Raw genomic sequence first — 13,439 nt, forward strand, 5'->3', positions numbered from 1 at the left:
TCTTCAGTTTTTATTTGTCTTTATTTCTGAGTCTTTATTAGGATCAATGATTACCCAGGCAGGATACCTCTACTACTGCATTTTTAATCCACCCGCTTCAAAGTATCCAGTTCATGGGGCAGTATGGTGTTCAATTCTGTATCTTAACTTCTGAACAGGGGTGGACACAGACAGCAGAGGGTCCCTGTGTGAGAATAGTATATGGGCCTTTGCTCTCAAAAAAGTTCATCATGGACCATCCCCTCAAGTCTCTCTAACAATCCCCCCAGTAATTGTGAGCCATGAAAGTTAACAGCTCAGTCCCTTATATGCAAACTAATAGACGGTAGGAAGCTGCTTTTAGGGTGACAATGGGCCCCATACTTACTCGGCCCTGGTGCAACTGCACAGGTATGTCCGGCCCTCCTTCTGAACTACTTAGAAATAATGATGCTTTGACTTTCTGTCGGTGTCGATCAACAGTGATCTTGCCTTCTATTTCTTTTCCCATTGCCCTAAAAGAATGGATTTACTTATGTGCTTAGTTGGACCTGCTCTTCCAAATGTGAACACAAACCCCTCTCCCTGTTTTCAGGTCCTTATCTCCACTACTGACGCCAATTACTTATGCAGTGTTATATAGAGTCAAATTATCTGGACGCTCACAAAGACCAGGGATCATCTTGGCATAACTTTCGTAGGCAGGCTTCATCTTGGTTTTATCGAAGCTTCGCCAACTTCTCATTCTTGGTATTTTGCATTTATTAAACCGCCCTTAACTTTATCAATATCCAAGCCAGTCTGTCTGTGGTTTTTAATAATAATTTTTGGTATAAAAAAAAAATCCGTCTAGAGATGTAAAATAAGCACAAATGAGTTCCTTCAATAAAAAAAAAGAAGAATTCATGAGACCCGACTGAAAATGACAAGTAAAAGGCATTCTACAGGATTAGAAAAACATGACTGCATTCTTCCAAATGGAGTGTCACACCAGTCCACAGGTTATATGTGGTATTTTAGCTCGGCCCCACTCATATCAACAGGACTGAGCTGCAATACCAGACACAACCCATGGACAGAAGTGTCACTGTTTCTAGAAAAATACAGCAATTTTGTTTTCTTACCCTGTACAACAACTTCTTTAAGATATAGGGGATTTGGTACATTAGAATTGAAAATGACTATAGTAGATCATATGATTGGTTTCATCGTTCGTTCTTTTTGGATTCACAATGAATACGTTTTCAAATTAGAACAAGGCAGCTTGGCTTATTTCTAAATATAGTAAATGTGTCAAAAACCCGGTTTCCTTTCACTTTTTCTCAAAACTTGGAAAAATAGCTGAGTTGAAACTTACTGTGATGGAGTGATTTACTTTAAATGTCATTGCACAGAAAGTTATTCAATGATTAGTCAATGCCAAGTGTTCATGGCTAAATATTCAGTAGAGTAAACTTAGGCAAGTATTACCCTAAAGCTGTCAGGGAGCTACGAATCCTGGCATGCCCTGACAATGCTGAACTAAGGAGGATAATTTCTATCAACCAATCAGCAGTTAGTAGTGTCATTACATTGAGTCCGAGTATATAAAAGAAATGTCGATCATAGAATTACTGATTATAATTTGTCATGCATTTTACACACTTCTTCTGTTGCTTGGAACCTTCTTTTTATAGAGTAATACATAGTGGGCGTCAGAGGTGGGCATAGACAGCAGAAGGCCCCTCTGCATAACTGTATGTGGGCCTCTTGGTCTCCCAACAGCCAATTGGAATTGTTGGTCACCACCCCGTCATTCCGTCTTTTTCATGCAAACTAGTAAGAAGTGCTGTCATTTTTTTTTTAAGAGGCTGGACCAAGGACCCCTGTGCAGACACACTATCTGCACAAATGATCTAGTTTTTGTACCCCTGGTGGACATCATATATAAACAAATGTCATCAGGACCAGTGATGTAGCTATAGGGGTGCAGAGGATACAGTAACAGGCTTCTATGACTAGGAGGGTCCAAATGGCCCTCTACAACATAAAAGAAAAGTAGTGGATGTGGAAATACATGTCAAATTATGAAGTTGTTGCATGAAGACTACCCCTTTGTACATTGAAGCTGGCCTGACTATCAGCTAATCGTGGTTGGTCCTACCACATATACTATAATCGTCAGGGAAATCCATACATATTTTCAACAGTGGCATCAGCAGGGGTAAAGTAATATTACATGCTAACCATTCAAACAAATGTACGTGTAATACATGGATGGTCAGGTCAAGGAGAGCTGCTCCTTAATAGTATGCTCTGGCTAATAAACGGGAGTACAAAGTAGGGGACCAGCTTTATGAAATCCAAATGCCCTAATAGATCTTGATGAGACAACCCCTCTAACTGAATAATAAAAATTTTACCGAGTGCCATGTTTCCTTTTTCCGAATAATAAAATTATGTTAGACAGATCTGTCTCTCTGAAGTCACTTCCTGCTCGTCAGCTATTGGCTGAAGCTTCACCGCACAGACTTCCTGTTCTGCCTGCCAACTGCATGCACTCAGCATATGAAACTGGTAATATTTAGAACTCTGTGCTCAAGTTTAGCTGCTTAATCCTGCAATGGGACCAAAAAGAATTATCTGAAAGAAATCCACCAACTATCAGGTTTACCAATATTATGGAGGTGGGGAGAGCAGGAAGTCTGTGAGGTGCAGCTTTAGCTAATAGCTGCAGATTAGAGAATGACATTTGTACAGCCCAGTAACATGTAGCCATTTTGCTATTTCTGGTGGTGTTAAGGACCTATAGCGTACAATGAACCTTGGAAACTTGCATTTGGGTGTCCAGAGTAAAAGAATAGTAAAGGTTGTCTCCTCAACAACATCTCCATTTAGAAAGCGGCCACCACTGTGATTGGCTGATTGCTGTGGGTCCCTGAAAAACAGTTGATTTTGCAGGTCGAGGTCAGACATTCCCCTGCAGCTGCCGCTGCTTGTTAGTGGCTCTTCATTCTATCTCAGAGGCTTTCCCGACCAGCGGACCCCCTCTATGATGTTCATATGCCCTAATAGGGCATCAAGGCAGGTGTTGTCTTTATGAGACAACCCCTATAATGGCCCTGGTACTGTATGTTACATTTACCTAGAAGCTCTTTTTTACTGATTATGAAAATTTGCCAGAGTTTTTCTTTAAAAACATTTGTGGTCAGAAAGTATCAGATCAATATAGAAATAAAACTGCTTTTCTGCATATGATTAAGATATACGGATCATTATTAAAAACTGTATTATGATATATTTCACGACAGACACTTTTTCATAATTAGTCTCAGTAGTGACTACAATGTGCAGGGTATTTGGGAAAAGGTCACTATTCAACTTGTATCTCATCAAAGTCATTGTCAATTAGGAAGTGTAATTTCTATCCTAAGTTATTTGTAATTTTTCTCCGACCTTCCTTTCTTATTCCCAATGGCTTCCATGGTCTTAATGAAGGAATCTATTTTCACTTTTACAACCCTGGGTAGTAATTACAAAGTAATTATAAAGGTCTAATTATAATTAGGAGCCTGGAAGAAAAGTTCTAAATGCTCGTGTTTTTCATTATTAGCCCTTTTAGCGTTAGCTGCACTTTCCCATTCAGGTCAGGGCCCTATTTTCGGTCAATAAAAAATGCATTGATATTGCTGTATAAAATGTCATGTCTGAATGTCAAGCACATTTCTATGGAGAACTAAAATAGAACAACATACAGGCTCATATTTTATATTTCAACTTTATAATTACTGATACCCAATAGGAAAGCATAAACATGTTTTTTGCATCTCAATTTTGCCGCTAGATCCGCAATATTCTTGAATGCGAATTTATGAAATGTTGCACACAGTTGAGAGAGATCAAAACTAGTGCAAGCCCATAGAAACCAATCAGATTTCTTCTCTCATATTTCAGAGGTCTTTTGGAATATGAAAGGGTTATCATGAATTGGTAGCACTAGTCTTGGTAAATCATTCCAAATTTATTTTCCTGTTACAGTAGTTTTAGCATATCCTTTGGTTTTTGAAAAATTAAGCATTTTCTTGGGCTGCTTTTAAGCAGTTTTACTGAACTTAAATCCTGAAAGGGTTCTATGGTGATCTAAGTTCGGTTCAGCTGAATCATGGGAAATCCTGGTGTTAAGGTTGTAATACGCATGCCATAAAGTGATGTATTACGGCCATTTGAAAGCAGCCTAAGATGCGGAGAAAATCTGCAGTAATTCCGCAGACAATGCATGTGAATAGGGTTATTTTATGTCCCATTTACAAACTACAGAATGCCCTGCGGTTATCTCTCCCTCTACCCATAAGTTGCTGTCACTTTGACATAACATGCTGGCTTGGCATTAAAGAGCTTGAAAGGGGTTGTATTTTGCTTGAATACAGTCTTAGAAGACATCATAGAGTAAGATACGAGTTTTCAGGCCAATTGGGACACTTTCGATTTTGGAAAAATTTATTTAGACAAATATGAGATGGCCAATTCAACCGAATCAGACCCGAAACAAATTTTGGGAAATTTGCTCATCTCTACTTACTAATATACATTTTGCTTCCCATTGCAGTTCTTTTGTGCGATCCTATCTTACTCCCCCGTTGCTGGAAACTCGTCAGTTTCTCAGTGTCTTCTCTCTGCACTGTGAGCAGTACTCCCCCTCCCTTCTGTGCTGACACGTCACTTCACACATGGGCTTGTCTTATCTCCTGCTCCCTCTGTAAGCGCACCCCTATAGTTAGTATAATTGGGGAGGAGGATATGATCTCACAAAAGCGCTGAATTGGGAATCAAGATATACATTAGGCCCTGTTCACATCACATTATAGCCTTCTGTCAGGGAGGACTCCCGACGTATACCTCCAAGAGTCTGAAACGTATTCCACTGTGGAGGTATACGTAGGGATATTTGAACCAAACCCCCCAGGCAAAGCGATACCTAAAGAGCTGTGCTCGTGGAAGCACTTGACATCACTTTTCATATATGGATAGTGATGTCAGGAACTTCAATGCTGGAGTCCCTGGCCAGAGCATCGGAAGCACTCTGGCTGGGGACTCCAACCTTTAGGAGCCTCCCCAAGGCCAAAGTCTGTTTGCAGAGTGCTTTCCGATGCTCTTCCCAGGGACTCCGGCATTGGGAAGCTCCTGGGAACACTGTCTATATATTGAAAGTGATGTTGAGAGCTTATTAATGGATGCTGTGATGGATGTCATAGAGTAATCGAAGAAAGGAACTGCAGCACTCAAGATAATCCAAAGAAGTGTATTTAATTTATTCACCAAGCATAAAAACACTTGCAACTTTTCAACCCATGAATGGGTCTTTATCAAGCTTGATAAAGACCCATTCATGGGTTGAAACGTTGCAAGTGTTTTTATGCTTGGTGAATAAATAAAATACACTTCTTTGGATTATCTTGAGTGCTGCAGTTCCTTTCTTCAATTGCATATTGATTGTCTCCCTTTGACCTGGGATTCTTTGCTGCGTGCACCACCCATGTTTGGGGAGATGTCCATTCACACTGAAGAATTTTTTGTGGTTGTGCTGCTGTTTTCCTGGATGTCATAGAGTGACATCCATCATCCATTGGCTCCCATGTTAAAAAATTGTATACAGCGTGGTATACATTTATTTTGCGGGATCGCTCAGGATGGATTAGCATAGTTTGCTATGCTATTCCATCCTTCAAAAAAAAGGTAAAGTAACGTACAGTACACCGAAGGTATATCAGCCCGACAGAGCCCGAAAGGACAATCTTTTGGTCTCTGTCGGGTTAATGGAGCTCTATGGACATGCTTAGCTTTCCTAAAGCTTACGCTAAACGTACAGCATAAATGCGATATGAACTAGCCTTTAGTAAGTTATTAGCTTTTAAATGATAAGTTGATTTATGTGCAATTTCCTGTGCTGATGCTGAACAAGACCTTAAAATTATTTATTTTATAATTACCTTGTTGCTGCCTCACAATATGTTATTCTCTATACAAGCTGTATACACTAACAGCAGATTTACACTAGTTTTGTGAATGAATACACTTACCGGGAAGTATAGTAGAAGAGATCCAAACAAAATGGTCTCCAGTAGGATGAGTCCTGAAGCCCTGATGCTCTAGAAAATAAAAGTCAAACAATTAGATTAGATAGATAGAGATAGATAGATAGATAGATAGATAGATAGATAGATAGATAGATAGATAGATAGATAGAATTTAGAAAGATAAACAGCACATTATAAACAATGCAATGAATCTTTAACCCTTTCAGGACCCAGCTCATTTTGGCCTTCAGGACCAGACCCATTTTTTCAAATCTGACATATTTCACTTTATGTGGTAATAACTCCGGAATGCTTTTACCTATCAAAGCAATTCTGAGATTGTTTTCTCGTGAGACATTGGACTTTATGATAGTGGAAAAATTTGGTCGATAAATTCAATATTTATCAGTGAAAAACACCAAACTTTTGTGAAAAATTGCAAAAATTAGCATTTTTCTAAATGTAAATGTATCTGCTTGTAAGACAGGCAGTTATACCACACAAAATTGTTGCTAATTAACATCCCCCATATGTCTACATTAGATTGGCATCGTTTTTTGAACGTCATTTTATTTTTCTATGACGTCACAAGGCTTAGAACTTTAGCAGCAATTTCTCACATTTTCAAGAAAATTTCAAAAGGCTATTTTTACAGGGGCCAGTTCAGTTGTAAAGCGGCTTTTAGGGCCTTATATATTAGAAACCGCCAAAAAGTCACCCCATTTTAAAATCTTCACCCCTCAAAGTATTCAAAACAGCATTTAGAAAGTTTCTTAACCCTTTAGACGTTTCACAGGACGTAGAGGTGAAATGTTCAAATTTCATTTTTTTTTTGCAGAAATTCATTTTTAATCTATTTTTTCTGTAACACAGAAGTTTTTACCAGAGAAATGCAACTCAATATTTATTGCCCAGATTTTGCAGTTTTTAGAAATATCCCACATGTGGCCCTAGTGTGGTAATGGACTGAAACACTGGCCTCCGAAGCAAAGTAGCACCTAGTGGATTTTGGGCCTCCTTTTTATTAGAAAATATTTTAGGCTCCATGTCAGGTTTGCAGGGCTCTTTCGGTGCCAAAACAGTGGAAACCCCCCAAAAGTGACCCCATTTGGGAAACTACACCCCTTGAGGAAATTATCTAGGGGTATTGTGAGCATTTTGACCCCGCAGGTTTTTTACAGAAATTATTTGAAGTAGGCTGTGAAACATTTGTAAAGCAATTTCTCCCGAGTAAAACAATACCCCACATGTGGTAATAAATGGCTGTTTGGACACACGGCAGGGCTTAAAAGGAAAAGAGCGCCATTTGGCTTTTGGAGCTCAAATTTAGCAGGAATGGTTTGCGGAGGCCATGTCACATTTACAAAGCCCCTGAGGGGACAAAACAGTGAAAACACCAAAAAAGTGACTCCATTGAGAAAACTACACCCCTTGAGGAATCCATCTAGGGGTGTAGTGAGCATTTTGACCCCACAGGTGTTTCATAGATTTTATTAGAATCGGGCAGTGAAAATAAAAAAAATCCTTTTTCTTCAATAAGACGTAGCTTTAGCTCCAAATTTTTAATTTTCTCAACAAATAAAGGAAAAAAAGAACCCCAACATTCGTAAAGCAACTTCTCTGGAGTACGGCAATACCCCACACGTGGTCATAAACTGCTGTTTGGGCAAACGGCAGGGCTCAGAAGGGAAGGAGCGCCATTTGCTTTTGGTGTACAGATTTTGCTGCATTTGGTTTCTGGGCGCTATGTTGCATTTGCAAAGTCCCTGTGGAACCAAAACAGTGGATCCCCCCCAGAAGTGACGCCATTTTGGAAACAACACCCTCAAGATATTCACCTAGGGGTGTAGTGAGCATGTTAACCCCACAGGTGTTTTGCAGAAATTCGTGTGCACACGATGTGGGAGAGTGAAAATGGGATTTTTTTCCATAGATATGCCAATATGTGGTGCCCGGCTTGTGCCACCATAACAAGACAGCTCTCAATTATTATGCGGTGTTTCCCGGTTTTAGAAACACCCTACATGTGGCCCTAATCTTTTGCCTGGACATTCGACAGGGCTCAGGAGTCAAAGAGTACCATGTAAAATTGAGGCCTAATTTGGCGACATATAAAGTATTGGTTGTTCACAATTGCAGAGGCTTTGATGTGAAATAAAAGAAACCCCTCAGAAGTGACCCCATTTTGGAAACTGCACCCCTCAAGGCATTTATTAAGGGGGAGCATTTTCACCCCACGTATCTTTTCCATAAATGATTGCGCTGCGGAAGGTACAAATTAAAATTTTTCCCTAGATATGCCAATTCATTGTCAAATATGTCGTGCCCAGCTTATGCCACTGGGGACACACACCTCAAAAATTGTTAAAAGGGTTCTCCCGAGTATGGCGATGCCATATATGTGGACGTAAACAGCTGTTTGGGCATTTGGCTTTTGGAGCGTGGAATTTGCTTGGTAATAGTTTTGTTTGGAGTCTTACTGTTGTTTCCGTTTATAATGTGGGGAATATGTGAGCTCGGCAGAGTACATCAGGGGCATAGTTAGGTGGTATAATAATAAGGTAAAAAAAATAATAAAATAATCCATAGATGTGTATTACGCTGTGATCGATCCTTTCTGCACAGGCCGGTGTCGCACTGATAAATGTCCTTACTTATCCCCATTTTGGTCCACACTCCGCACCTTTGCAGTTTGGGGAATTTTGCCGGGAAAGTGTTGTCCTGGTATAATACGGGCACCCCCAGCAGATATGTTTGGGACCTCCCCTTCCTGGTTCCCTAATTTTAGTGCCTTCATACATCGCCTTTTGAAACAGAAGAAATGTTCCCCTCGGGCCGGCACAACTGGATATTTTTCTTTCCTGAATTATTGGAGCCTTAACTTATTTTATTTTTTCATAGATGTAGTGGTATGAGGGCTCTTTTTTTACGGGACGAGCTGTAGCTTTTATTGGTACCATATTGGGGTACATGCAACTTTTTGATCACTTGTTATCCTTTTTTGGGAGGCAAGGTGACAAAAAAACAGCAATTCTGCCATAGTTTTTTAGTTTTTAATATACAGCGTTCACCACGCATTATAAACTACATGTTACCTTTATTCTGCGGATCAGTACGATTCCGGCGATACCTAATTTATAGAATTTTTTTATAACTTTTTGCACAATAAAATTACTTTTGGAAAGAGAATGTATTTTTTCTGTCGCCATGTTGTGAGAGCCATAACTTTAATTTTTTTGTCGATGGAGCGGTGTGAGGGTTTGTTTTTTGCGAGACGAGGTATAGATTTTATAGGTACCATTTTTGGATACATGCGACTTTTTGATCACTTTTTGTTTCACTTTTTGGAAGACAGTGACCAGAAAAACAGTAATTATGGCAGTGTTTTTGAGGTTTTTTTTTTTACGGCGTTCACTCCGCTGTATAAATAACGTAATATTTTTATAGTTTAGGTCGTTACGGTCGCAGCGATACCAAATATGTATGGTTTTATTATTTTTTTCAATAATAAATGACTTGATAAGGGAAAAAGGGCGATTGTGTTTTATTTTATTACTTGAAACTTTTATTGTATGTTTTACAACTTTTATTTTTACTTTTTTTTTTTTTACACTTTTCTTTAGTCCCACTAGGGGACTTGAAGGTCCAACTGTTTGTTTGATGTCTAATACATTGCACTACCTATGAAGTGCAATGTATTAGAACTGTCAGTTGTTCACTGACAGCAAGCCGATCAGGCTCCGCCTCTGGGCGGGGCCTAATCAGCTTACGTAATGGCAGACAGGAGTCCATTGTTAGGGCTCCTGTTGCCATGGTAGCAGTCGCCAGCCTTGCCATCGCGTGGCAAGGCTGCCGATTTGCTACAAACCTCTAGGATGCAGCGATAACAATGGATCGCTGCATCGAAGGGGTTAAGGCCAGGAATCGGAGCTAGCTCCGGTTCCTGGCGATAGATCGGGGTGTCCGCTGTAACATACAGCGGACACCCACTGCTGATGACGCCGGCTCAGCTTCTGAGCCGGAAGCTGAGCCGGCGCCATCTTGCCGATGGTACCGGAAGCCTCCTGGGCCCCGCCGACGACGGGGCATAGGAGGATTCCGTTACTGGCAGACCGGGAGGTAAGTATTAGCCCTCCGATCGCCTTTGCAGCCACCGGCAACCCAGCGATCACGTTGCTGGGGTGCCGGTGGCTATAAACTCCTCACATGCTGCGATCTCTATTGAACGCAGCATGTGAGGGGTTAATCGGCCGGATCGGATGCTAGCTCCGGGCCTGGCCGACACCTCAGGGTGACAGCTGTAACATACAGCTGTCACTCGGCGGTGATGTCGCTGGCTCAGCTCCTGAGCCAGCTTCATCTCCATCACGTACAGTTACGTGAAAAGGCGGTAAGACACCAGTTTTAATCACGTAACTGTACGTGATTGGGCGGGAAGGGGTTAAAACTGAAAATTTAAATAAATAAATAGAAAACAGAAATACTTAACTTGATGTCTCTGAAATACAGAGATACACAGACACTTCTACTGTATGTCTCAAAATATTATCCTTACAGTCAACATAGTAAACATTAGGCCTAGTTCACACAGAGGAATTTGTACACTGAAAAAATCTGCCTCAAAATTCCTTTGTGAGTTTTGAGGCAGATTTTAACCTGCCTTTAGTTTCCCTCTGCAGTTTTTGCAGCAATGTTCGCCCACGGCCCTCAATGGCAGAGGGGCCATTAATTTCAATGGTAGGTCAGAAGCGGAACCGCGGCAGGAAAGAACATGACACTTTTTTTTTCTTCCTGCGAGCAGCTAAAATCCGCTGCGGGAAAAAAAGAGCCTCCGCCTACAATTGAAATTAATGGGAGGCAGTTTTAGCGCTGATTCCGATGCAGTTTACATGTCAAAATAAGCACCAAAAATCTCTGTAAATAATAAAGATAGTAACATGGAAAGCAAAATAAAATAAAAAAAATCACCAAAATTCATAAAAAATAGGACTAACCTAAAAACTAGATTTAAACCATAGGTTATTTTCTGATGATACATTCCCTTTAATCATATAGGCAACAGGACAAACCTTTCTATAAAGGAGGACCACTGGTGATCAGCTGTTATCACGAGGGGTATCCGTGTTGGCCATTCAAACGTATAGGAGAGCATGTAATATAATATATGGTCACATCGAGTCCTCAAGAGCAGAAGCCAAATCTTTGCATTGGCTCTCCAAGTAGACCCAAAAGTAGACCCAAGTTAAGACCCCTTTCTGTTACATCCATATGCCCATTAGGACAACCCCCCTTAACAATACAACCGGAAACGGCTCTCATTTGGGGTATGTTGCTAAAATGGTGAATTCTTACCTATGGAAATCTGACACAATGGTACACCAATTTTTAATGCGTTCAAATTTTTCTCGACCATTAGTGGTAAAAGCTACATATGTAAAAGTGGTAATGTTTAATACACCACAAAAATACAGGGCAACGCACGGGAATGATCTTTCCCAGCATATAAATGATCGTCTAAAGGCAAAACACTTTGTTTGGTGACCATTGGAAAATATTCTCTTTCCTGATAAATCATAACGCTCTTCAGATTAGGGTCAGTTTGTTCCACGTATGGTCAACTAAGCCATTTCAGCTGCATTATACATTACAGCATCCTATTAGTGATCCCTTAATATAAGGTCAGGGTATCAGAACAGAAGGAGAATGACGCAGAGACTTGAGATGGGAGTAGAAATTGAGATGGATAACTCCATAACATGGCATCTTCCCATAAAATTACACAATGCATTCATTGCAACTCTAAAGGTCATTCTATATGAAATGTAAAAAAAAATATGTTTCAGTTCATGGAATTTAATGAAAATATAGTTTAATCAGAAAGAAACATGCTGTTAGTTTTCTTCTATTACGCTTTTATGGAAATGTATGTAAAGTACATGCCTATTCCAGAATGTTAAAAATTGCTTTTTATTTGCATTTTCTTCACAAACAAAAAGGGAGTTTTCACGACCCCTCCTTCACTGTACCAAGAATATATTGCATCTAAAATTATTTTGCCCCTTGTTTGTGTACTGTAAGGGATTGAGGTTAAATCATATGGACTTTGTAACACTTTTGCCTGATGAGAGAGAACCCAACAGGCTATCAGAGTTCACCTGTAGGCCCCCTTTTCCTATGACTTTATTAGGCTCAAAGTCCTCTTTTGGACCCTAAACTTTGGTCCAAGTATGATTATCTGGATTAATTGGTAGGAACTGAGACAAAGTAACACCCATTGGAGAGTCAGAGGTACAAAATCAAAAGTGTAGGGCAGCAGCAGGTGGGGAACATAGTGCTAAATGGTAGACAGGTCTATGTTGGGTTTTGATGCAGAAGATCAGCAACATTCAAGCAGAAACAGTACCAAAGGACTATGCAGAAGTATAGCCAGGAACAATGAGGGTTAAAAAGTACAGGCCTAAAGTTCAAGACCAAAAAAATCTAAGAGTGGTAAAGATAGAGATAACCAATACAACTAAACATTGGCAAGAGCATCCTTTCTTGCCATAGTGCGTCCTGGTGCCATCTCCTTCCCTTGTAAACGACGCATACACCCACCCGTCACTTGATGTAAAAGAAATTGTAATTTATTAGGCTGCCTTTTTCTGTTGATCTAGTTCTGATGCTCATATGTCCAATGTAGGTGTTTTCGGCAGTGGAGAGGGGTCAACATGGGCACTATGACCTGACTGCGGCTACGCAGCCCAAAATGCAGCAAGGTGCAATGCACTGTGTCTTCTGACACCTTTCTATCATAACCAGCATTAACTTTTTTTTAACAATTTGTGCTACGGTAGATCTTCTGTGGGATAGGACCAGAAGGGTTGCCTTAACTCCCCATACACTTCAATGAACCTTGGCTACCCATGACTTTATTGCCGGTTCACCGGTTGTCCTTCCTTTTGGTAGGTACTAACCACTACATACCAGGAACACCCCACAAGTCCTGCCATTTTGGAGATGCTCTGACCCAGTCGTCTAGCCATCACAATTTGGCCCTTGTCTAAGTCACTCAGATACTTACACTTTCCCATTGTTCCTGCTTCCAACACATCAACTTCAAGACCTGACTGTTCACTTGCTGCCTAAAATATCCCACCCCTTGTCAGGTGCCATTGCACGGAGATAATCAATGTTATTTACTTCACCTGTCAGTGGTTTTAATGTAATGGCTAAACGGTGCATGAGTATGAAATATATGATAATTTAGGAGCTAATGATAGTTACTAATATATGTTTTTAATTATGAATTTATTTTTTTCTTCCTAAGACACTTACTATTGTTCTAATTCAAGTTGATCCTAGTGCTGGATACTCAAATACTGTGCCTATATGTGTAACGCATGGTAAACACATATTTGCCTCATT

The 13,439-nt window shown here is 40.2% G+C and overlaps 1 protein-coding gene across 2 annotated transcripts in view; it reads right to left on the bottom strand.

Moving 5' to 3' along the window:
* The window catches only part of GPR158 (G protein-coupled receptor 158), a 195,534-nt gene that overhangs the window by 58,239 nt on the left and 123,856 nt on the right, over positions 1–13,439 (bottom strand). For both annotated transcript variants that reach the window (XM_075827531.1, XM_075827530.1), the window contains one exon: positions 6,036–6,104. In XM_075827531.1, coding sequence (XP_075683646.1) covers positions 6,036–6,104 — 69 coding nt within the window. The remainder of the gene's footprint in view (positions 1–6,035; positions 6,105–13,439) is intronic.

The sequence above is a fragment of the Rhinoderma darwinii genome, chromosome 5, assembly GCF_050947455.1.
Source record: "Rhinoderma darwinii isolate aRhiDar2 chromosome 5, aRhiDar2.hap1, whole genome shotgun sequence".
In the NCBI taxonomy this organism is placed as follows: domain Eukaryota; kingdom Metazoa; phylum Chordata; class Amphibia; order Anura; family Rhinodermatidae; genus Rhinoderma; species Rhinoderma darwinii.